At 43.0% G+C, this 25459-nt stretch overlaps 1 protein-coding gene across 1 annotated transcript; it reads left to right on the forward strand.

Annotated features, from left to right (window-relative positions):
* The first annotated feature begins 1389 nt into the window (after window positions 1-1389).
* Window positions 1390-1863, forward strand: LOC124545928 (UPF0430 protein CG31712-like). The gene has a single exon (XM_047124888.1). The coding sequence runs from the start codon at window positions 1390-1392 to the stop codon at window positions 1861-1863; it is 474 nt and encodes a 157-aa protein (XP_046980844.1).
* The last annotated feature ends 23596 nt before the right edge of the window (window positions 1864-25459 follow it).

Below are 25459 nucleotides of genomic sequence, written 5' to 3' on the forward strand. Positions count from 1 at the left end.
GGTTTCCTATAAATGACTCTCTCTAGAGTACTAGTGAGGAAAATACGAACGATTGCGATGACAACTGTATAAAAAATGTTGTCTTCTTGCCACTGACTGACCTTCTGACATTCTTGTCGTTACAGCCACTTTCTTCAGTCATTGGCTGTTCGTTTCACCCATGTAATAGTCATATACACTATGTGATCAAAAGTAACCGGACACCCCCAAAAACATACGTTCAACAGGCTAGGCGCATTGTGCTGCCACCTACTGAAAGGTACTCAATATCAGCGACCTCAGTAGTCATTACACATCTTGAGAGAGCAGATTGGAGCACTCTGCGGAACTCAGTGACTTCGAACGTGGACAGCTGATTGGGTGTCACTTGTGTCATACGTCTTTACGAGAGACTTCCACACTACACGAGTACACTGTTTCCGATGTGATGGTGAAGTGGAAACGTGAAGGAACACGTACAGCACAAGAGCGTACAGGCCGACCTCGGCTGTTGAATGGCAGAGTCCGCTGACAGTTTAAGAGGTTCATAATGTGAAATAGGCAGACAACTATCCAGACAATAACACAGGAGTCCGCCCCTGGTAGCTGAGTGGTCACCGCGACGGAATGTCAAACCTAACGGCCCGGGTGCGATAAATGAGTCCGAATCTGTGTCAGTGTGGGTTAAAGGTGCTGACAATTGTAAACGAATTAAACTCGTCGGTGACCTTACCCATTATTATAGAAATTAAATAAACACTCTCCCTTCCCTATCTTCTAGTGATATGGGGAGATAAAGATATGGACGAAACACTAGGGACAGGAACCATACCGTTTGAGAAGCCTGTTGGTTCTTCCAGTTACCTGGAAAACATTTTTCATTGGAACACTATCTTAGAGAAGGAGGTAACAAACAGTACAAACTGCACGAAGATGCATGTTTGCAACGAATAATTTACCACTGAACTAAAATCAGAACATAAAAACTCTATATTTACAAAATAACTATGCCACCATTTTTTAGATGTGAAGCTCGGACATGGACGAGGAAGAATAAGCAGAGGAAAATTATTAATTGAAGGTGAAATGTTCTTGGTTGATAGGCTACGTCATGATCCTCTTCAATTTTTTATTCTCACGCAGTCGGCGTCTAGACTCCTATGCTGGGATCTTCTTCAGGGTCTTCCGGTGTCCCCAGCTGGCTGCACGCTTTCTACGATCAGGCTCACGTTCACTTATAAAAGGCAGTTGTCCTGCACCCATTCTGAAGAAGTGGGGTTATTCAGCGAAATCTTTCTGCCGCCGTTGTCACTGGACAGATAGCGAAATAGTCAGAGCCAAAGAGGAGGAATGTTTACAAAGACATTATTGTCTTCCGTAACAAACTAGAACATTTTACCGTCAGTGAAAATGACGACGAAGTCGCGTGACAGAAGCTCTCACAGCAAACACAGTGAAAAGACAAGGGAAAGGAGCAACAAATCAAGGAAAAGGTCACCTTCTGGATCATCAAGCTGCAGTTCAGATGCTTCAGACGACGTACCAAGAACTGATGCGCACTCTAGGAAAAGAAGTTACCATGATCGGAAAATGGATGAAGTTGAAAGACTGGCGGAGATGGAAAGACAGAGGAGACAAAGGGAGCTAGAACAAAAGATAGTGGAGGAAGAAACTGCAAAACGAATTGAAGAGCAAGTAAAGAAGAGGGTTGGGGAGGAATTGGAAAAACGAAAAGAGAAAATTGAGGCAGAAGTACTCAGGAGAGTTGAGGCAGCTAAGAAAATAATGGAAAAGCAAATGATGGAAGAAATGGAAAGACGGCGAGAACTACAGTTGGAAGAGGAAAGGAGGAAAGAGTTTGTGATTGAGGAAGTGGAACGATGACAAGATTTTTCTGCTCTTGTTTCTCAGTATAATATGGACAAAGTTCCAGTGCCACAGACATGCAATTAAAAAAAAAGATAGAGAGAGTGAGAAAGTATTTACACTTTTTGTGTTTTTCTTTTTGTAGTTTGCTTATATTTGGATATTTGAACTTCGCTGAATTAAATATGAAATGGATTAAAAACAAAAAAAATGTATGTAAACTTAAAAAAAGATTAATTTTTGAAACAGTGTCTTAACAAAGCCTTTGAGCATGGAGGTTTTGAACTAAAAGAACAACGGAGGTATACTTTCACTGTACAATGAGCCGTATGTGATTACACTGGTAAGAAGTGAGAGAATTAAGGCTCTGGGATATTTTCTTACAAGTGAAGAAGGAATGGTAAAATAATGCTATAAAGAAAGCCACAGAAAGAAGAGATTCGTCGGTAGACCGAAGAACAGGTAACAAGACGAAGTCAGACAAACCTGTGCATGTCCTGGAAACACAAAAGGAAGTGAACAAGCAATCAGACCACAAAGCAATCTGATTATTGTAATTTTACTGCTTATGGCATGTGAAGCTCAGAACTGAAATAACAATCTCCCATACCTGGTCGATGCAACTCTCTAAAATTCCCTAGAAAATCGACTATGAAGTTTCCCGTGCGTCCTTATACCCTGAAGCGAGGTCTATTTTTCGACAGACTGTGTTGCTCCACGGGGGGGCTTGGGTTCTGTTCCCAACCAATGCATTTTTTGAGCAAAATTGCATGTTTTATGAATATTTTCATGAAGCAGGAAATACATAAAGAAGTAATAAAAAACATATGCAATCACTGGATCGATGGAGTCACTCTTGTTTCGGCTATCTTTTTACGTTTTTATTCCGTTCATTTAGAGTAAACACGTCATTTAAACAAAAAAAATCATCAAATATTTGCTAATTGAGACATATATGTATAATTTTTATGAAGAATACACTTCTGCTTACTTCTAATTACATATTGCATATAAAAATCCAGTTTTCATTGCCAATAAACACTGATGAGCCGGAAAATTAAGATCAAATGGTTCAAATGGCTCTGAGCACTATGGGACTTAACTACTGAGGTCATCAGTCCCGTAGAACTTAGAACTACTTAAACCGAACTAACCTAGGGACATCACACACATCCATGCCCGAGGCAGGATTCGAACCTGCGACCGTAGCGGTCACGCGGTTCCAAACTGAAGCGCTTAGAACCGCATGGCCACACCGGCCAGCTGAAAATTAAGATCAGCGACCTACTGTCGATATAAACCGTCCAGGTGATGACAGCTTCATCTGCCGAGGAATGAATGCTAGTCGGACACACGCACGGTACGTATAGTATTAGTGAGAGTGCTGTCCGTGTTGAGAATGGGGAAGGCGCGCCTCTATGCAGACTGTGATGGCCCGGAGGCTCGGCTCCATCGTTTCGGAAACTGTACGACTTGTCGGGTGTTCGAAGAGTGCTGCGGTGAGTGTCTTCAACACGTGGCGAAACCAAGGTGATATTTCGTCCAGACGTATTGAGGTTGGGTAGCCACATCTCGTTACAGATGTCGGACGTCGTAGGCAGGATAGACTGCCAAAACAAGACAGGTGGCGAACTGTGGCGAAACTAAGATCGGACTTAAATGCTAGGTAGTTTATAGGTTTTCTTGAATATATAGTCCACCGAACACTCCTAACGATGGGCCTCCGCAGCCGACGACCCTTGAATGTGCCTTTGTTCACACCACGACAGCGGCAACTACGTCCGAAATTGGCATGTGATCATCGGCACTGGACGTTGGCGCATTGGTAAAGTACTGCATGGTCTGATGAATCCCAGTACCTTCTTCATCATGCCAGTGGGAGGGTGCGGATCTGTCGTCTTCAGGAGAACTGCTCCTTGACACCTGTACTGTCGGCGGCTCCATAATGCTCTGAGGAGCATTCACGTGGGCATCCATGGATCCAGAGGAGCTCGTGCAAGGCACCATGACGGCCAAGGAGTATGATACACTGGTTGCAGCCTACGTACACACTTTCGTGACGAACATTTTTCCCGACGACAGTGGAATTTTTCTTCAAGATAAAGCGGCTTGTCACAAGACTTGGGGTGTGATGGAGAAACACAGTAGCGAGTTCCAGTTGATTTACTCCCTCCCAACTCGCCAGATCTCAACCCTATCAAACTCATCTGGGATTTGATTGAGCGTGACGTCAGAGCTCATTGCCAGCTCCCCGGAATTTACGGGAATTAGGTGATCCGTTTGTGCATATGTGGTGCCAACTGCTTCCAACGAACATGCCGCGACGTGTCGTCGCTGTTATCCGTGCCAAAGGTAGACATACCGGCTGTTAGGTAGATGCTCATAATGATGTGGTTGGTCAGTCTCAATTAGTAATTACCAGATTTTTACAAAAGAAAGTTAGCAAAAATTGTTTAAATTTAAGATAAAATTGTAAATATTTTTTCCCATCCTTATATATTTTGCATGTCATAGACATGCTTGCGGAACAGGTACTTTTGTTTAAGAATTTAATATAAATACAAATCGAACGCAGGCCTCACAAAAGGTAAGTAGACACTCTTACATCAGGGCACTAACGATGCTCGGAAAACTTCAACGTCGATTTTGTAGATAAGTTTTGGGATTGCACCGAACTGCTCTAGATTACTGATATTTGTATTCTCAACTTCAAAAAACCTACAAAAATCCAATTTCTGTGTGGCTTCCTTCTAAAACAAGAAACAATGAAAATGTCTGAAGAATGACGCAATACACTACTTCTTTTCGTGGGCTGTTTAGGTAAGATAAAGAAAAATAACGTAATTAACGTTGTAAGACGTATGCGTTGCCGGCGATGGGCGAGGCATGGCAGAGTCTCTGACCAGAGAGCAGTATGTAGTTAGTTGTTGCTTGCCGCTAGTCGGCATTAGTCTTCAGTAGTCTGCAGTAGTCTTTTGAGTAGTCTGCGGTAGTCGACAGTAGTCGGCGCGTGCCTGCTCGTGTCGGCAGTCTGCTCTGGTCGGGACTTTGGACGATGAGTATTATTGTAGAAGGTAAAGAAGCAGCCTTGCGCATATCTAGTAATGTATATTAACTGTCATTAATTTCTTTAAAAAAAAATGCCCCCAATAATAATTTTTATAATATAAAGTAATTTTTTAAAGAAAAGCATTCATTTCAATTTAAAGAATATTTCCAATGCATTATCATTCCTTCCAAGAATTAAAAAAAAAAAAATATACGCCAGCATTGCACGAAGCTGTGCCAAAAATTTCTACATAAGAGCAGATATACGAGGTGTGGCTAGAAAAAAACCGGACTAGTACTGGTGAAACAATAAAACGAATGCAATAAGGCTGAAAGTCGCGTGGCCTGTCACGTGACTCTCGCTCCGCCTACTGCTCGAGTTTCATCTGCCTCCTGCACTCAGTCTGCCCGTGGCGTCTGTTTTAAGTAGTTGACGTTTTGTCTGTGCGTCGGAAAATGTTGAGTGTACAGAAAGAACAGCGTGTTAACATCAAATTTTGTTTCAAACTAGGAAAATCTGCAAGTGAAACGTTTGTAATGTTACAACAAGTGTACGGCGATGATTGTTTATCGCGAACACAAGTGTTTGAGTGGTTTAAACGATTTAAAGATGGCCGCGAAGACACCAGTGATGACACTCGCACTGGCAGACCATTGTCAGCAAAAACTGATGCAAACATTGAAAAAATCGGTAAACTTGTTCGACAAGACAACAAGTCAACTCCTGTTAACTCAGACACTGCTCTGATTGTTAAACGGCGATCTTGTCGAACAAGTTTACCGATTTTTTCAATGTTTGCATCAGTTTTTGCTGACAATGATCTGCCAGTGCGAGTGTCATCACTGGTGTCTTCGCGGCCATCTTTAAATCGTTTAAACCACTCAAACACTTGTGTTCGCGATAAACAATCATCGCCGTACACTTGTTGTAACATTACAAACGTTTCACTTGCAGATTTTCCTAGTTTGAAACAAAATTTGATGTTAACACGCTGTTCTTTCTGTACACTCAACATTTTCCGACGCACAGACAAAACGTCAACTACTTAAAACAGACGCCACGGGCAGACTGAGTGCAGGAGGCAGATGAAACTCGAGCAGTAGGCGGAGCGAGAGTCACGTGACAGGCCACGCGACTTTCAGCCTTATTGCATTCGTTTTATTGTTTCACCAGTACTAGTCCGGTTTTTTTCTAGCCACACCTCGTATAGGCTATTCGCAGTTTTTATTGAGGTAAGAATTTTTCCTTTTTTTTTTATTCAGAATACAGGGCCGAGGCGCAGCGTTGCTGTCGTCATAAAATTTACCAGGTTTCTGAATTTTTTTTATTATTTCCGGGTTTAGGAATTGAATTTTGTGGTTACATTAAATGTGAATGCATTTCTGCACAGAGATTATAAATGGGAGCTAATTTTGCTCAGATGTTACATTAAAATTAGTTTTGTTCAGAGGTTACAAATTCTTTAAAAATTCATTTAATTATTATTTTTGTGCGGAGGTTACACTTGGTTCATGGATAATTTAATTTTTATTATTTCTGTGGGGAGGCTACAACGTACATTTGGTTTAAATTAGACTTACCTGCAAAACTTAGCATCACTTTAATGAACCCTTTGCTCATGAGGTATAGTCTCTCAGACGGTGGGAAAACTTCGAACTCGCTCTCCAAGGTCAGTTCCGGAGAGCTGCTTCTGTATCCCCGCAACCTCCATAAATCGCCAACCATACAATGTTTTGCTGTCGGTGGCGTTATCGCCTTGTTTGTTTGTTGACACTAGTTGGATTCTCCTAGACAGCGCTTCGTGAACTACGTTACCGTTTTCTGCAGCGAAGTACAAACCGTGCTCGCAGGAAAGTATCAGTTTTAACGATCTTAGGTTTGATGGAATTGTTAGTCGGTAGGTGGAGTAAGGTATAGATCAATAAATAGACGAAAAATACTACGATTTTACAATAGCCAGCGATCACTGTTCTGCTAGCAAAGGATCATTCAGAGAAAGAAATACAGGACAAATTTGATGGGAATTTTCCGTTTCTCCAATAATATAATTAAGTGTTAGTTAAAACCAAGCGTCATCTAGGTGACGATAAAAATGTAGATTCCAGCATTGAATTACAATTTTCATGACTCTTGGTGGTGATAAGTTCCTATGGAACCAACCTGCTGAGGGCATCGGTCCCTAGGCTTACACACTACTTAAACTAACTTAAATTATCTTACGATAAAGACTACACACATGCCCATGCCCGAGGGAAGACTCGAACCTCCGACGGGGGCAGGGATTTGCGTCTTAAATCTCTGTTTAAAAAGAGCGATCCCAGACACCACATCTCGTAGTATACTTTATAGAAAAGTCACCTTGTCACTTAAGGGTTAAGTGTGACAGTAACACCAGGTACAGTGACTCACATAACTATTCGGACAATCATTAATAACTACCTTTGCGACACACTGACTCTATGGTTCAAAGAAAACGAAGTACTTGCAAACTAGTTGTTAATACCCCTGTTCGATAGAGTTAAAACCAAGATAAAGTGTTTACATATGGAAACAGAGGAGACTCACTGACCCTGGAACCTCTGAACGCCATTATCGTGCCTCAACAAAGTTACTCGGACACACTCAGTTGCCCTACAGTGGTCGTATGTATAGGAGATACGGGCGGTGTGAACATTAACATTTAACCAGGTAGTGTGCTGTGTGCAGCTGAAGTAATGACGGCCGCAGAGGAAGAGAGATCACATTCTAAACCAACATCAGCTAGTAATTTTTCACCGAGCTAAAGACCAAAGTTGTGGTAAAACTGCTGAAATTTTACAGATAAAGAAAAGTACTGTGTCCGATACAATCAGAAGAAACCGGCAGGAACATGGGGCTTAAAATCCACCGCATAGGGGACGTCCAAGAATGTTTTCTGTGAGAGAAGAGTGTTATATCATCACAAAAACGAAAAAGGGTCACATGTTATGTGTTCCAAAAGTCACTACTGAGATTCCCAAAGACATCAGAAAGGAGCGCATCCCAAAATAATAATGAAGGTGCTCGGAAGAGACAACTTTCAAAGCCGTATTTTGCAAGACGGAAGCCCTTCATTAGTAAAACAAATCGAAGATAAAGGATGCTGTTGGCCAAAGAGCATGTTAGAGACGACAACATGTAGTGGAATGACGTCGTATTTGCTGACAATAGCAAATTTAGCACGTTTCAATACGATGGGAGAATAACAACGGATTAGGAGCGATCTAATATTGAGCTGAAAGCAACCTTAAGTATGGTGGTGGACTTGTAATGGTGTAGAGGAGGATGTCGGCGAATGGAGTTGGTGAAATGGTTTTTACTAAAGGTAAAATGGATCAATTTCAGTACTTCAGAACACTGCGGAACAATTTGCAAAATACCCCCGAAAACATGGACATTGGGGAGAACCGCGTAGGCTTTCACGGCCGGCGTCTTCAGTAATTAAAACTTCCGGGCTAAGAGGCCGTGGTCCAATAGTAGAAATACTTCTCCCTGACGTTTCGTTGCCAGCTGCGGGCAACATCATCTGAGGTGAGTCTACGACTCAGATGATGTTGCCCGCAGCTGGCAACGAAACGTCAGGGAGATGTATTTCTACTATTGGACCACGGCCTCTTATCCCGGAAGTTTTAATTACTGATTGGGGAGAACATTTTAAGTTTTATCAACATAACGACCCGAAATGTACTGCCTGGAATGTGAGGAGGTGGTTATTGCTGAACAGTCGAAAGGTACTTCACCCAGCCGCTAAGTCACCAGAATTGAATGAATCTGACTGAGAATCTTTGGGACAAACTAGATAAAGAAATATGGCAAACGCCAACCACAGTTATAGAACAGCTGAAAAACAGGCTGCCAAAGAGTGGAAGGAACTATGCCCCGAGTACACCCGGAAATTAGTGAAGAGCATTCCAAGTCGTCTCAGAGAAGCAATTAAGACGAAAGGAATGCCTATCAGTTGCTGAACTTCTGGGCCATACGGACGTAGAAAGAATCATTGCCGGCCAGGGTGGCCGAGCGGTTCTAGGCGCTACAGTCTGGAACCGCCCGACCGCTACGGTCGCAGGTTCGAATCCTGCCTCGGGCATGGGTGTGTGTGATGTCCTTAGGTTATTTAGGTTTAAGTAGTTGTAAGTTCTAGGGGACTGATGACCTGAGAAGTTAAGTGAAAGAATCATTTTGTGTAATAATGGTTTTTTTTATTGTATTCGTTCGTATTTGTAGTGTTCTTTACAAGCACAATGGACATGTAGATTTTACATTCCTTAAGGGAACCTGTATTTGATTTATACCAGGGGTTATTGTTACTGAAGTCACTGATAGAAAGTGAGATAGAATACATCATGACTTTTCTATTTATTATATGAGTCACTGTGCGTTTTTACTAGTGTAATTACATATTTTTTGTATAGTACATCTTCAGAGTTATTCGTAGAATACCGAGATTTAGCGGAACATGTACTGTACTGGGAAGAGCTTCCATTCGCAGATCCCGAGGGAACTCCCTGAGGAATTTGGGCTCCAGCCCTGGGTAATAGCTTACGTGAGGCCATTTCCAGCCGTGCCTCCTCCCCTGTATCTGTAGATCTTCGACAAGTACCCGGTCGGCACAAAACAGCACCGCAACGCGAATGCCTAAAGACGACCGCGATGGGCCGAAGATAAAGCGAGAGAGCGAGCCGGCGGGCTATCGTCCGCGCTGGGGCGTCTGCTGGCATCAGCTGATATCGTAAACCCATTACGGAATGTTGTTACCCGGCGCGGAGGGCCGTTTTTTATTTCCCACAGCCGTTCAGCTCGGATTGCTACTCGCGCGGAATGACAATGCGCAGTCCGGGGCCGCCGCCGCGCGAGCCGACAGACGCTCGTCGTGCGGGTCACGTGCGCGCAGACAAATCACGGCGCACAAAAAAGGATGGGGTGAGCGTGGGGGAGGGGGGGGGGGGGAAGCGACATGGTGGGGATAACCCTGTCGGTGGAGGGGAGAGGGATCGGGGAGAGGGGGCGCTGTCGCTGTCCCTGCTGCCGCAACACTGGCCAGTATTTTATCTGCGGTGGAGCTGCGTCTGTATTGGACTTTTATCGCACCCGCGTTATTCGGAAGTGACCCGGAACAGACGCGAATAAAACACACACAGCTGGGTACGGGCGGCAGCTTCCTGCCGTCCGCGCAATTCCTCTTTGACTGATTCAAATGGTGCCGCTCCCAGCTCCACGATTATTACCCAAGATGCAACCGTGGAGAGTTTATTGTTTCTGCGTCTGAAACCACAGTCAATATGGATTCCGGCAAAAATAATTTGATCTGAAATCACGAAGGCCATTTGCCACAGTGAAGTCAGAATACGAAAAGATATTAGCGGCAAGGGTAGTAATGCACATTCCCACCGATTAACATTTAGCAGCGTACATTCCTGACGTAACTCATTAGAATAATAGTATTTACTTGCATGAATGCCAGGTGCGGGAATAATATTTTGTGTTAACGACCACTGTATTGTATAAACCTTATCACAGGGTTAGCCAGTTTTACAAATCGTTAACTACACTCATAATAGTTAAAGAAATAACATTACTATTGTTATTAATATTATCTTTTTCAACCAAAGACTATGTCACAAGAATGTAAGATAATGATAGAAGCAAGACGTTTGTCTGATTTCAGTGCAAAGTATTTTACATAAAATCAAATTACATAAGGACAAGCAATCAATTAAGTGAGATAATTTGTCGATAAATTACATTAGTTTGAGTGCACTGTTGCAGTAAGACACACAACCCTGTCATGGTATACATAAAACACAAGAAAATTTCCTTTTTGTACAGACAGATGAAATGGCAATCAGATCTGACAACAGTCTTATTCATGTAACTATAAGCTACTCCATTACGAAAGCAATGGCTAAAAAAATGACTCTGAACACTATGGGACTTAACTTCTGAGGTCATCAGTCCCCTAGAACTTAGAACTACTTAAACCTAACTAACCTAAGGACATCACACACATCCATGCCCGAGGGAGGGTTCGAACCTGCGACCACAGCGGTCGCGTGGTTACATATTGTAGCGCCTAGAACCGCTCGGCCACTCTGGCCGGCACGAAAGGAATCCTTGAAAAAAATTTTTTTTTCAGTGGATATTTTGCATAATTTTATAACATTCTTTAAATTACGTTCAATATCCTCTTCAGTGAAGGAGGAATCAAAGTTTTCAGGGCGTAATATTTTTGAACGTCTCGTTTGATTAGTATCCAAGTGACCTGCTCTAGTCAGTTAATGACGAGATTTTCTTCCGTCGTGAACTTCGAGATGAGACATCAAGCAGAGCTTGGATTCTGTTGTTGAACAGCCCTATATACTAATGTTACTGTCCATAACCACCAACATTGTTCACTTCATTTCGCCTGGTTGACGAGGCTAATGAAGTTCACCAGAAATATCCACAGCCAGTTGTGAACAATTATTATGACCGCTGACACAGCAGTACAAAAAAAATACTTTAATACCATAGTGCTATAACTGTCAGCTCACTTAGTAAAGCAATGATCAATATTAACAGTGCTCTACTAGGCATGGTCCTGCTGGAGTTGGTATGTTGTTGCCTTCCTGCGACCAGTTATCGGGGGACTTGTAGGTTAATGTGGATTCCGAACTCAAATGCAGCTCGCCATTTGCCACATCAGTAACCATTGCCAGGAGTAAAGAAAGTGATAACTGACAGATAAAAATCCTAGTGTTTACCGGGAATCGATTCGAGTCCTTAGGATTTTTGTATTTCCACTCTGCCACCACCTTTTTCGCATGGCCAGTAATATAATGTATCAGCCAGGTAGAAACTCTAGACTACATAATATTTTCTGGGCAACTATTCGTATTTCATAGACGAATATTTAGTTAAAGAAGCATGTGGTAGTGCGTGTAACCAAAAAAATCGGCTAAATTTAAGAGTATAATTACTTATATGCACAGTTTAAAGGATACGAGGTGTGACAATAAAGTAATGAAACTGATTTTGTTTGCAAGATGTGGCAACCCTGCAGGCTTGTGTAGGCACAATATCTTTGACCTTGGTCTATAAGCTGCTTCTGGTCCAAGCGGCACATTGATGCAACTGCTCAGTCGTGAGTTGTGCTGTAATAAGTTAAACGTGTTCGTGTTTCACGTCACGGAAATGGAACCGCATAATATTGCGCAACGGTATGCCATTCCTTTTTGCGTTAAATTGGGTGAAAACGCGATGACAACTTACGCTAAGCTTCAGGAAGCTTTTGGAGCGGAGGTTATGTCAAGAGCTCAAGTTTTTCGTTGGCGTAAAATGTTTAGTGAAGGCAGAACCAATGTTGAAGATAAAAACCGCAATGGACGACCATCAACCTCACGGACAGATGTCAACTTGGCCAGGGTGCGTGAATTCGTACGATTTGATCGAAGATTGTCTGTGAAAATGATTGCAGAAGAACTGAACATCAATGGAGAAACAGTTCGTCTAACAATAACTGAAGATCTTGATATGAGAAAGATTTGTGCAAAAATTGTCCCCAAAAATCTCACACCACAACAGCGAGAAACAGAAAAAAGTGGCAGCTGATCTGTTAGAGCAAACGGAAATCAATCCAGAATATTTGAGCCGTGTTATCAGTGGTGATGAAAGTTGGTTTTTGCAGTACGATCCAGAGACAAAACGCCAAAGTTCGCAATTGTGCTTAAAGGGATCACCCATACCAAGAAAAGTGAAAAGTGAAATGCATTCTTGTGTGCTTCTTTGATTCCAAGGGAATTGTTCATAAAGAGTGGGTGCCTCCTGGACAAAACAGTTAACCAATATTATACAAAGAAATTTTAGAAAGACTTCGTAAAAGAGTTCCTCGTGTCGTGCCAACATTGCTGATAATTGGATTCTGCATCACCATAATGCGCCATCCCATACTGCTCTGTCAGTACAGAAATTTTTAGCCTCAAAGCAAATTTCAGTACTACCACAGCCACCTTATTCACCAGATATCGCTCCGTGCGACTTTTTTCTATTTCCAAGAGTCAAAACGGCGGTCAACGGACACCATTTTAAAACAACACAAGATGTCCAAAAAGCTGTGACGAGGGTCTTCGAGGATATTACAGAAGATTAGTTCCAGAAATGTTACCATCAATGGCAGAAGCGCTGGAAAAAGTGTGCGCAATCAGAAGGGAACTACTTTAAATGAGACAACACTAAACTTGACTAAAACGGTAAGCAACATTTTTTTCACATCAGTCTTATACTTTAATGTCGGACCTCGTAATATGTGTTCATTGTTACGAAATTTGTTTCCTGTTTATTAACATTTAAGTGGTCCACAATCCTTACAGGCGATATGAGAATTGCAATCGAGCAGCTGAGGAAAGCAGGGGCGTATGCGGCCTTCTGTTCGAGGTTGAGAAACTTATAGGAGACAATAGCAGTTCAATTATCGAGCGTCCTCACAAATGTCTGCACAAAGGCAACATATCACCAAGTTGGAGCGAACAAAATAGTCAATTTCCACACGAGGGTAGTGTCCGAGACAAGGAGTTACTTTCCCATTATCTTGTAGTTTGTCATCTACAAACGTTTCACGAAGACCTGACGAACGTGGCGCAAATGTGTTCGACGTAGCTCAGGCAGAACAGCCCGTGGGATTTCGGCGAATATTCATCATAATAGGCAACACCACATACAGGAAGTTACCAGCCGAACAGATGAATACGAAAAGCCCTAACGCTGGCAACACTGTCTGGATGCACTGGGGAACTATTTTGGTGGATACTAGTATTTTTTGTTCCATTTGTACTCGTGCACAATAAATCTGCACACTCTTTCAAAGTGTGTATTTCATTTGAGCCTATGCCGTAATCACCTGTTCAAAATTCAAATGGCTCCAAGCACGATGGGACTTAACGTCTGCGGTCATTAGTCCCCTAGACTTAGAACTACGTAAACCTAACTAACCTAAGGACATCACACACGCCCGAGGCAGGATTCGAATCTGCGGCCGTAGCAACAGCGCGGTTCCGGACTGAAGCGCCTAGAACCGCTCGTCCACAGCGGCCAGCTATAATCACCTGTACGGAAAACATATTTTACATTGGCATTCAGATACACACTGCCTTACCGCTTCAATGCACACCGTGGAATTCCCATGTTGTCGCATGTACCACAATTGTATCTATCAGCCATAGGAATGTCTGTCATCTCAGGTCCCATTGATAAGAAATGAAATAAATGAATAAATTTACAAAACGAAGCAAATAAACACACATAGTATAGAATCTGTACAGCAGTCTTCATGAAGAGTTAGGTGGAACTGAGAAAACCAAAAAGTGTTCATATATCGGTAACGAACAAAGTTACATCAAATGCAGTCATGATGGTTAATGTTCTTGTAGTTACCCATCGTTCTGTTATGTCAATATGTTTAAAGTTGAAGCATGCATTAAGAGAAGCAGCATATAAATCATCTTGACCCACCTGCGTGAGCGAGCGAGGTGGTGTAGTAGTTAACACACTGTACTCGCGTTCCGAAGGACGACTGTTCAAACTTGCGTCCGGCCATCCTGATATTGGTTTTCTTCGATTTCCCTAAATCGCCTCATGCAAATGACGGGATGGTTCCTTTGAAAGGGCACGGCCGACTCCCTTCCCTAATCCGCCGGGACCGATGACCTCGCTGTCTCGTCCCTTCCCCCAAATCAACCAACCAACCAACCAACCGTATAGTACGCGCTACCAAACAGCGGCACATAATCGTTACAAAAATATCGAATACGGTCATGAAACTTAACGAAATCTTTCACTATTTACCAAAAACGGAAGACATAGGCTTTTCTGCCGAATGGGAGAGTTTCCTTCCTCTTCGCATAGAGAGCATGAGGAACTTATCCTCCCTATCCGACGAACGGATAGCTATATCACATAGCTCACCCCTCATCCCCCCCCCCCCCCCTCAAAAAAAAAAAAGAAATTTTGGATAGATTAAAATTTTAATCCAGAACTTTGGCACAAAGTCTTATGATCTTCAAGTCGAGCAAAACCGCACATGTGCTACATGTGGGCGTCAGTGACCACGCATACGGAGACGGGTCTCGACACTGCCCAACACAAAAAGAGAAAACATGGCCAGATATCAGTGCAACTTGGTACACACACGCGCCATCGTCGGGGATCTAACTGGTAAGAGCTACAATTCCCTGTGACACGTAGAAGCCAGCCTGAGTGGCCGATGTGGCCGAGCGGTTCTAGGCGCTACAGTCTGGAGCCGGGCGACCGCTACGGTCGCAGGTTCGAATCCTGCCTCGGGCATGGATGTGTGTGATGTCCTTAGGTTAGTTAGGTTTAATTAGTTCCAAGTTCTAGGCGACTGATGACCTCAGAAGTTAAGTCGCATAGTGCTCAGAGCCATTTGACACGTAGAATGGCCACCGGATTTCATTTGCGTTGTTTGTTACCGGGCCTGATGCGGTACATAAGTGGCATGAACAGCGTGAAGTCTTGCACACATTAGGCCAACGAAGTCCAACGCCCGAAAGCCAACCTCTTCGTTGGCCGATATGTGGTTAGTGTGTATGTGTGCCAAATCGGTGCCAAGGAAAAGGCTCGACTCGGTTGCGATTCGGTATGCTGCGGCGGTAACATCAAACCTATGGGAGTTGGTTGGCCTTTGGACCCCTCTCCTAGTGTGGACGCCGAGTGGAATGTTCGTCGGTTCAGTAGTGATTTGCATCCTCTCTAGAGCGGGTGGGTATCTAATATTTTCGTAAAAGCAACAAAGCGCACTTGCGTGTTTTATTTACCGGTTTTGCTCTTTAATTTAACGAGAGCATCATCAGAAACTCTGGAATTTATGTTCTAAAGTACACTAGTTGACTGTTAAATTAAATAGCGAAACCGGTCAATAAAACATACTGAATTCGACTTGCCGCTGGCCTGAGAAACATAATTTCACTAGTCGCCGTCTCCCCTGCGCAAAATGCCTGTTCTCGCTAATCATGTCTACTTATTATGTTTAAAAATACTGCAGTGGAATATGGAGAGATCATTAATGCTCATAGTTTTATCGTGAAAGGCCTTTTTTTTTTGGTTACTGCCGACTGGGGTTATAAAAGCAAACTGAAAAGGGTAGACACTTGAAGGGAACTAAGTGAGCCGTTACAAAAAAAAATTTGTCGGATGTGAAAAAGAAAATGTAGGCTTCATTGAAATCTTTTCGCTGTGAACTACAGAGAGAGAAAAAAAGAAAACTGGTGGTAACCATTAATCTTTGTGCTACAGATACGGCTCTCCTTAAAGAGGTGTCGTCTTTGGGAATTTTAGGGCCCTGGCAACACAATGACAAATCGATATCTGTAGCTTTCATGCGGAAAAAAATTATGAACGAACCCATACTCCAATTCATCTTTAAGATAGACGTTAATTTTGTCCCACCAAGCGCTTTCTACTTTTTAAAGCAGTTGTTCATTCCCAGCCTTGTTTATTTTCTTCTTGTACTGATGATCAGCTGCTTGCAGTAATATAAAGGCATTTCATGCGAGACCATTACAGCCTCTTCAGCCCTCATAATACTGGTCGGTAAAATTGTACAAAGGGCGTTCAAAAAGTTTTGCATAGTCGTCTCTAATTTTTTTATTTTTTGCAGGTGGAGAATGAAATTTTTTGTGAACGTTCTTGTAACATTTAGCTATAACTTGATGTATAACAATAGTTTCTTTTATTTACAGGTGAACCATAATGGACTGTGAAGTAGATGACAGGTTGCGACAACGGCCGGAGATGGATTCCTCTTCAAGACCGGCGATAACTCTACATCTACATCCATACTCCGCAAGCCACCTGACGGTCTGTGGCGGAGGGTACCTTGAGTACCTCTATCGGTTCTCCCTTCTATTCCAGTCTCGTATTGTTCGTGGAAAGAAGGATTGTCGGTATGCTTCTGTGTGGGCTCTAATCTCTCTGATTTTATCCTCATGGTCTCTTTGCGAGATATACGTAGGAGGGAGCAATATACTGCTTGACTCTTCGGTGAAGGTATGTTCTCGAAACTTTAACAAAAGCCCGTACCGAGCTACTGAGCGTCTCTCCTGCAGAGTCTTCCACTGGAGTTTATCTATCATCTCCGTAACGCTTTCGCGATTACTAAATGATCCTGTAACTAAGCGCGCTCTTCTCCGTTGGATCTTCTCTATCTTTTCTATCAACCGTATCTGGTACGGATCCCACACTGCTGAACAGTATTCAAGCAGCGGGCGAACAAGCGTACTGTAACCTACTTTCTTTGTTTTCGGATTGCACTTCCTTAGGTTTCTTCCAATGAATCTCAGTCTGGCATCTGCTTTACCGACGATTAATTTTGTATGGTCACTACATTTTAAATCATTCCTAATGCCTACTCCCAGATAATTTATGGAATTAACTGCTTCCAGTTGCTGACCTGCTATTTTGTAGATAAATGATAAGGGATCTATCTTTCTATGTATTCGCAGCACATTACACTTGTCTACATTGAGATTCAATTGCCATTCCCTGCACCATGCGTCAATTCGCTGCAGATCCTCCTGCATTTCAGTACAATTTTCCATTGTTACAACCTTTCGATACACCACAGAATCATCTGTAAAAAGCCTCAGTGAACTTCCGATGTCATCCACAAGGTCATTTATGTGTATTGTGAATAGCAACGGTCTTATGACACTCCCTTGCGGCACACCTGAAATCACCCTTACTTCGGAAGACTTCTCTCCATTGAGAATGACATGCTGCGTTCTGTTATCTAGGAACTCTTCAATCCAATCACACAATTGGTCTGACAGTCCATATGCTCCTACTTTGTTCATTAAACGACTGTGGGGAACTGTATCGAATGCCTTGCGGAAGTCAAGAAACACGGCATCTATCTGTGAACCCGTCTCGTGGACGAATAGCGCGAGCTGGGTTTCACACGACCGTCTTTTTCGAAACCTATGCTGATTCCTACAGAGTAGATTTCTAGTCTCCAGAAAAGTCATTATACTCGAACATAATACGTGTTCCAAAATTCTACAACTGATCGACGTTAGAGATACAGGTCTATAGTTCTGCACATCTGTTCGACGTCCCTTCTTGAAAACGGGGATGACCTGTGCCCTTTTCCAATCCTTCGGAACGCTACGCTCTTCTAGAGACCTACGGTACACCGCTGCAAGAAGGGGGGCAAGTTCCTTCGCGTACTCTGTGTGAAATCGAACTGGTATCCCATCAGATCCAGCAGCCTTTCCTCTTTTGAGTGATTTTAATTGTTTCTCTATCCCTCCGTCATCTATTTCGATATCTACCATTTTGTCATCTGTGCGACAATCTAGAGAAGGAACTACAGTGCAGTCTTCCTGTGTGAAACAGCTTTGGAAAAAGACATTTAGTATTTCGACCTTTAGTCTGTCATCCTCTGTTTCAGTACCATTTTGGTCACAGAGTGTCTGGACATTTTGTTTTGATCCACCTACCGCTTTGACATAAGACCAAAATTTCTTAGGATTTTCTGCCAAGTTTGTACATAGAACTTTACTTTCGAATTCATTGAACGTCTCTCGCATAGCCCTCCTCACACTACATTTCGCTTCGCGTAATTTTTGTTTGTCTGCAAGGCTTTGGCTATGTTTATGTTTGCTGTGAAGTTCCCTTTGCTTCCGCAGCAGTTTTCTAACTCGGTTGTTGTACCACGGTGGCTCTTTTCCATCTCTTACGATCTTGCTTGGCACATACTCATCTAACGCATATTGTACGATGGTTTTGAACTTTTTCCACTGATCCTCAACACTATCTGTACTTGAGACAAAACTTTTGTGTTGAGCCGTCAGGTACTCTGTAATCTGCTTTTGTCACTTTTGTTAAACAGAAAAATCTTCCTACCTTTTTTAATATTTCTATTTACGGCTGAAATCGTCGATGCAGTAACCGCTTTATGATCACTGATTCCCTGTTCTGCGTTAATTGTTTCAAATAGTTCGGGTCTGTTTGTCACCAGAAGGTCTAATATGTTATCACCACGAGTCGGTTCTCTGTTTAACTGCTCAAGGTAGTTTTCAGATAAAGCACTTAAAAAATTTCACTGGATTCTTTGTCCCTGTCACCCGTTATGAACGTTTGAGTCTCCCAGTCTATATCCGGCAAATTAAAATCTCCACCAAGAACTATAACATGGTGGGGAAATCTACTCGAAATATTTTCCAAATTATCCTTCAGGTGCTCAGCCACAATAGCTGCTGAGCTCTGCCACATCAATTCACAGGAAGTTGCTCCCTGTTTATGGGGAGGACACAGTGGATCGCAGCAGTATCCAGCGGTGCTACCAGAGGTTTAAAGAAGGTGATTTCCCTCTACTGGACAATCCACGATGCGGTAGACCATCGACGGCAGTGAGTGATGTAAATAAGGAGACCATTGAACAAATAATCCAAAATGACAGATGTCTGACGACACGACAGCTTGCTGAAATGACTCGTTTGTCATTGTATAGTGTGGTATCACTGGTACAGTCAATAGGGTACAGAAAAGTCTGTGCACGTTGGGTGCCTACATTATTGACAAGAGAAATGAAAACGATGAGGAAGAATGTGTGCGAGGGTCTCATGAGGACCTTTACTGAAGAATGGTAATAGTATTTGACGGCGTCATTATCCAGGATGAAACAAGATTGTTTTTGACCGAAACTGAAAGCAAAACCCGATCCATGGAGTGGCGTCATCCGGGTTCCCCTCGGAAGAAGAGACCAAGACTTTCACGAACAGTAGGCTGAAAGTTGATGGCCTCCTTCTTCTGGGATCAGTGTGGTGTCATTTTCATTGAATTTTTTGAACCCGGCTCCACAATTAACCGGTACCGTTACTGTTTGTCACTGAACAAGGTGCGAAGTGCCATCAAGACCCACAGACCACAGCTTCAGGGTCAGTTCATCAGAATATACAATGACAATGCCAAACTCCATACAGCCCTTATGATGCAGGAAAAAATCAGGAAAATTGGTTGGAAAATTGTCCCTACAGTCCCGACTTGGCTCTGTCTGATTTTTACCTCTTTGGTCGTCTGAAGGCCCACCTACGCCGTGAAACATTTGATAGTGAGAAAGACCTTATTTCCTGTGTCAACCGATGGTGTAAAAGTCAATCCCCAGAATTTTACCAAAGTGCATTTACATCATGTTAAGAACGTTGGGCCAGATGCGTCACAGCTGATGGAGGCTACACTGAGTAGGCTAAACGTATAGCTAAATGTTGTAAGTATGTTCACAAAAAATTTCATTTTCCTCCTACCAAAAATTAAAAAGATTAGAGACGACTGTGCAAAACTTTTTGAACGCCGTTTGTAATCAAAATGCTACTTTGGTTGGTGAGTTTCAGAGCCAGCTACGATAGTACATGGCCGAAACCCTTGGCCCCGATGTCTTCGTTCGGCGGGGATGAGAATCCGAACGACGAAACATTGGCATCGTTACTTCGGCCGAATCCAGTGTCTATCATTCGTTGACCCTCGTTGGCATAGTGTGTCTGCGCCTTCAGATGTTGGCTGACCTATGTGTGGGACACGGAGACACCACGTACTCGTTTGAGACTGTGTTATCAGCACCTGACAGAGCTTGGGAAGAGCCTCGCTGTAGGTTTATTTGGCCAGCTAATCGAATCAAGCAGTATGCAGATTTTCGACACATTCAAGTTTGGCAGTGGTTCGATGGTGGACTGCATGGGAACGTGAGAGCAGCATATTCGTTATGGAGCCGGTCGACAGTGTCTGGCCACCACAAGGAAGTCGCACAGTATTATGCAACAAGTACATCCTGACTCCCTTATATCTGTCCCTACCATCGGAGAAAAAGTAATAGACTCCCTACAACACTCTAACTGCGCCTTAGGTCGGAGACATGGAACGGCTAGACTAGAGGACTATCATCGCGGGCGTAGACTGTACTTAAATAAGTCATAAATGGCTGTATTTGGAGTGATGCACTGACTGGGAAGCATGGACTACTGATGAATGGTGTTGCACTGACTTCAGCAATGAATCACTGTCCGTCGCTAAACTGTGTGACCATCGACAGTGAATATTTCAGTGACCTGTGTAGAGGTTGCATTTTTCCATTGTTTTGAAGAAAACAAAGCGGTGTTACTCTTGGAGTCATGGTGTGAAGAGACGCCGGGTGTGACTTCAGGTTAGGGTTGATAGAGACCAAGTGAAGTATGATGACACAACCATATGTCACGGACATCCTGCGTCCTCATGTTGTACCTTTCTGCGACGTTACTATTGTGCCATTTTTCAACATGATAATGTTCATTAACGTATGGTAAGTATTTCTGCGTGCTGTTGAGGTAGCCCCGTGGCCAGCAAGATCCACAGACTTGTCACTAATACAGCGTGTCTGGTACGAGCTCGGACGTCAATTGAGGCCCCGTTACCAGTACCTGGGGTATCAAGGACTGTTTACAACAACCGTGGTCCAGCTAGTCTCGAGAGAGGACACGTCGGCTTGATGACTCCCACCCCAACCTAACCAGTGCCTGTGTCCAAGCCAGAGGGAGTCCAGCAGGATACTGGTAACTGGGCTCATGCTGCCGAGTTCTTTGTAAATTTGACTCGATCACTGTAACAACATCAGATGTCAACCCAGCCCGTGAAGTCTCATTCCGTTTCCTCCTCCCACTGTGGATGCTTCACTTTCTTAGTTATGCACTGGAAGTTGCAACAATACCATGTCCTCAATATTTGATGAGACTGTGGAAGGAACCAGCTGATTATTGTTGCACTGTATACATTCGGAATGAGTTCAGCGCTCCAGCGGGTTACAGGTGATCCGTGGCCTGTGGCTGGCTTCGATGTGACCATGTCAGCACGCGTGGTTATCCGCCACAACCTCATTCACAATGTTATTATCCAGCGGATAGGGATATGTTTGTGAGTGGACTAAGGTGTGTCGGTAGCTGGGCGTACGGCAGGATTAAAAACGGCACTCTGCCACTGCTAACCCAATAAAGAGGCGATATTGGGGTTAATCCTCGCCACCGCCAGAGTAAATGGTTGGGATTCATCCAGGACTTTCAGCAGTAATATTCGTTACATACACAAACCTCGTATCTAAATATAATTCGGGTATTACGTTAGCTGTTGCCGCTGAATCCGCTGCCAATAATAATTAATATTTATTGGAACGAAACCGATTTTCCGTTAATTACGGCTGGGGTTAAATTAAAAATCAAAATGACATTGTCTAAGTCAACCTAAATTCAGTAATTACGATGTAGTCATTTTCTTTTACCTGTCATTGATTAACTGTGAAATATTCCTGAGAAATTTTAATTGTGTTCTTTATGCATCTGTAATTTTTCAATAATACTGGTAACATGTTAAAACACAAATTAAATTTGTGAAAGCAGTAATCGATAGTACATATCTTCAGGTGACAGATGTCTATCTCTTTGACATCCAGTATGTGGCAGGTGAACCTGTGATACATTCCATTATTGTATGATAAACATTTAAAAAAGAAAATTATTTTTCGCTTAAGGAATGATTTTAGCATTACAAGCGACAAGTGAAGCACACGGCTGAATCGTGGAATGAAACCAACAATTAACTGATGACCTAAGACATTTCATTGATCAAAAAGTAAATGAAAAACTTTTGTGGAGTTAAGAGTGTAAGCCAGATCGAGTTTATCCGATTCAGAACTTAAAATCGAAACTTTTGTGCTGATGTTGGAATAAAATGTCTTACAATTTTAAATGATATCCTGGAGATACGATGAAGTAATTTTGTCAGTCTATTTGTTGGCCGTTACGTAATGCAATGGTAATTTTGGACATCATATCATTGATAGTGCTTCCTTCCAGGGTGGGCAAATAAAAAAATTGTTTTCCTACTCTGTGAAAAATACCTTCGCTTGGAAAGATAAAAAGTTCCGTTCACCTTCTTTACTGAGCTGTATTGTTTGATGGTGTTTTCCAGTGATCCACAACATACAGGCCGTAATTATGACTCATCCGTCACCAAGAGCTAACTACGTTTACATCTGCATACATATTCCGGAAGCCACCGTATGGTGCGTGGCTGAGGATATCTTGTACTAATACCGCTAGTCACTTAATTTCCTTGCCGCGCGGGTTTAGCCGAGTGGTCTGAGGCGCTGCAGTCATGGACTGTGCGGCTGATCCCGGCGGAGGTTCGAGTCCTCCCTCGGGCATGGTTGTGTGTGTTTGTCATAAGGATAATTTAGGATAAGTAGTGTGTAAGCTTAGGGACTGATGACCTTAGCAGTTCAGTGCCATAAGATTTCACACACATTTGAACTTAATTTCCTGTTCCATTTGTAAATAGAACGAGGTAAAAACGAATACCTATACGCCTCCGTACGAACCCAAACTTATCTTATTTTCGTAGTCCTTACGCGAAATGTACATTGGCGGCAACAGAATCGTTCTGCAGTCAATTTAAAATGCCGAGTCCGTAAATTTTCTCTGTAGTGTTTCACGAAAGAACTTCATCTGCCCTCCTGGGATTCACGAAGCACCTACGTAATACTCGCATATTGATGGAACCTACCTGCAAGAAATCTAGCAGCGCATCTCTCTCGACGTGTTCTTTAAATCCGACCTGGTTTGAATCCCAAAGACTCGAGCAGCACTCAAGAAAGGGCCACAATAGTATTCGCCTTCTACAGAGGAGCTACAATTTAGAAAATTCTCCCAACACAACGAAGTCGACCATTCGCCTCTCCTACTGCCAACCTGATCTGGTTGTTCCATTTCAAATCTTTTTGTAACGTTCCCCCTTAATAAGTGATCGATGTGACTGTGTCAAACAGCACATTACTAATACCATATTCGAACGTCCCTGTATTGTTTTTCTTACTCATCCACATTTACGTACACTTTTGCACAATTAGAGCAAGCTACCATTCACCATACCAAGTAGAAATTCTGTCTCATCATCCAGTATCCTCCTACAGTCACTTAACGAGGCTACCTTCCCGTACACCACACCGGCATCAGAAAACAGCCTTAAATCGCTGCTCATCCCGTCTGTCAGGTCATTTATGGTTATAGAGAATAAGAACGGACCTATTACACTTCCCTGAGGCACACCTGGTGATAGCGTTTACTTTCCGTCGAGGACAACGTAGTGGAATCTACTACTTAAGAAGGCTTCCACTCACTCAACTTGAGGGAACCTAATTCGTATACTCGAACCTTCGTCAACAGTCTTCATTGGGGAACCGTAGCAAGCGCTTTCCAGAAAGCTAGGAATATAGAATCTGCCAGTTGCCCTTCATCCATGGTTCGCAGTATACCACGCGAGAAGAGGGCAAGCTGAGTTTCACGTGAGCGATGTTTTCTAAATTAATGCAGTATCAGCTGCAAGCGGCTTTTACGTACCCAATATAGACTGTGACGTCAGCGGATTGATTGCAGATGGTACGGACCGGCAGATTCGTGAGATACTTTAGAACACATCCTGAGTCGCTAGATCGACAGCCGATAGGCAGTGTAACTGTTTTAAACATTATAACTTCAAATACGTGACATTATCAACTGTGTACGTATAGAGATAGGGAATAGTTATCGTGATGATTCATAGCGACGACGGTTACTAAAATTAATAAATCCGTCAAGAATGCTAGGAGAGTGTTTATGCTAGAAAGAGCAGTAAGCAGATGTTAGCATCCCGTTTCTAAAATGAGTGGAGATTATTTAGTTCCGACATGCAGGACGTAGAGGAATCATGGACAAATTTGAAACCGGTTGTAAATCGCGAAATGGAGGAGTACAGTATGTGCCGAGCATGCGAATTGCGGACGGGGAAGACCCACCGTGATTTAATAACACAATTCGGAAATTGCCATGAAAACGGAGACGGTTACACTCTTGGTTCAAATGGGAACGCACCGATTACGACAGGCAAAAATTAGTAGAAATTCATTCATCAGTAAAAAGATCGAAGTGTGAAACATACAACAACTACAACCGTTATAAGTTAGAAACAGATCTTGTCGAGGACCCGAGGAAATTATGGTCCTACATAAAAGGCGGGTAGACGGTTACTATCGAGCCACCCGCTCATTCAATTGGTTCAAATGGCTCTAAGCACTATGGGATTTCACATTTGAGGTCATCAGTCCCCTAGACCTAGAACTACTTAAACCTAACTAACCTAAGAACATCACACACATCCATGCCCGAGGCAGGGTCCGAACCTGCGATCGTAGCAGCAGCACGGTTCCAGATTGAAGCGCCTAGAACCGCTCGGACACAGCGGTCCGCTCCACCCGTTGACTAGTGTGGTAATAGAAGACAGCAAAGAGAAAGCCGAAGTTTTAAATTCCGCACGCAAACATACCGTTGTTTCACCGTTGTACAGACTCCCGTTTGGAGGACGTAATAATAGGCATCCCTGGCTAGAGAAGCAAAACTGAAAGGGTTGAGAGTAAATAAATCTACTGGTCTGGATGGAATCCCGACTCGGTTTTACGGAGAGTATTCCACTGCGTTGGCCCGTTACTTGGTTTGCTTTTATCTC

This window comes from Schistocerca americana, chromosome 8 (assembly GCF_021461395.2).
Source record: "Schistocerca americana isolate TAMUIC-IGC-003095 chromosome 8, iqSchAmer2.1, whole genome shotgun sequence".
Classification (NCBI taxonomy): domain Eukaryota; kingdom Metazoa; phylum Arthropoda; class Insecta; order Orthoptera; family Acrididae; genus Schistocerca; species Schistocerca americana.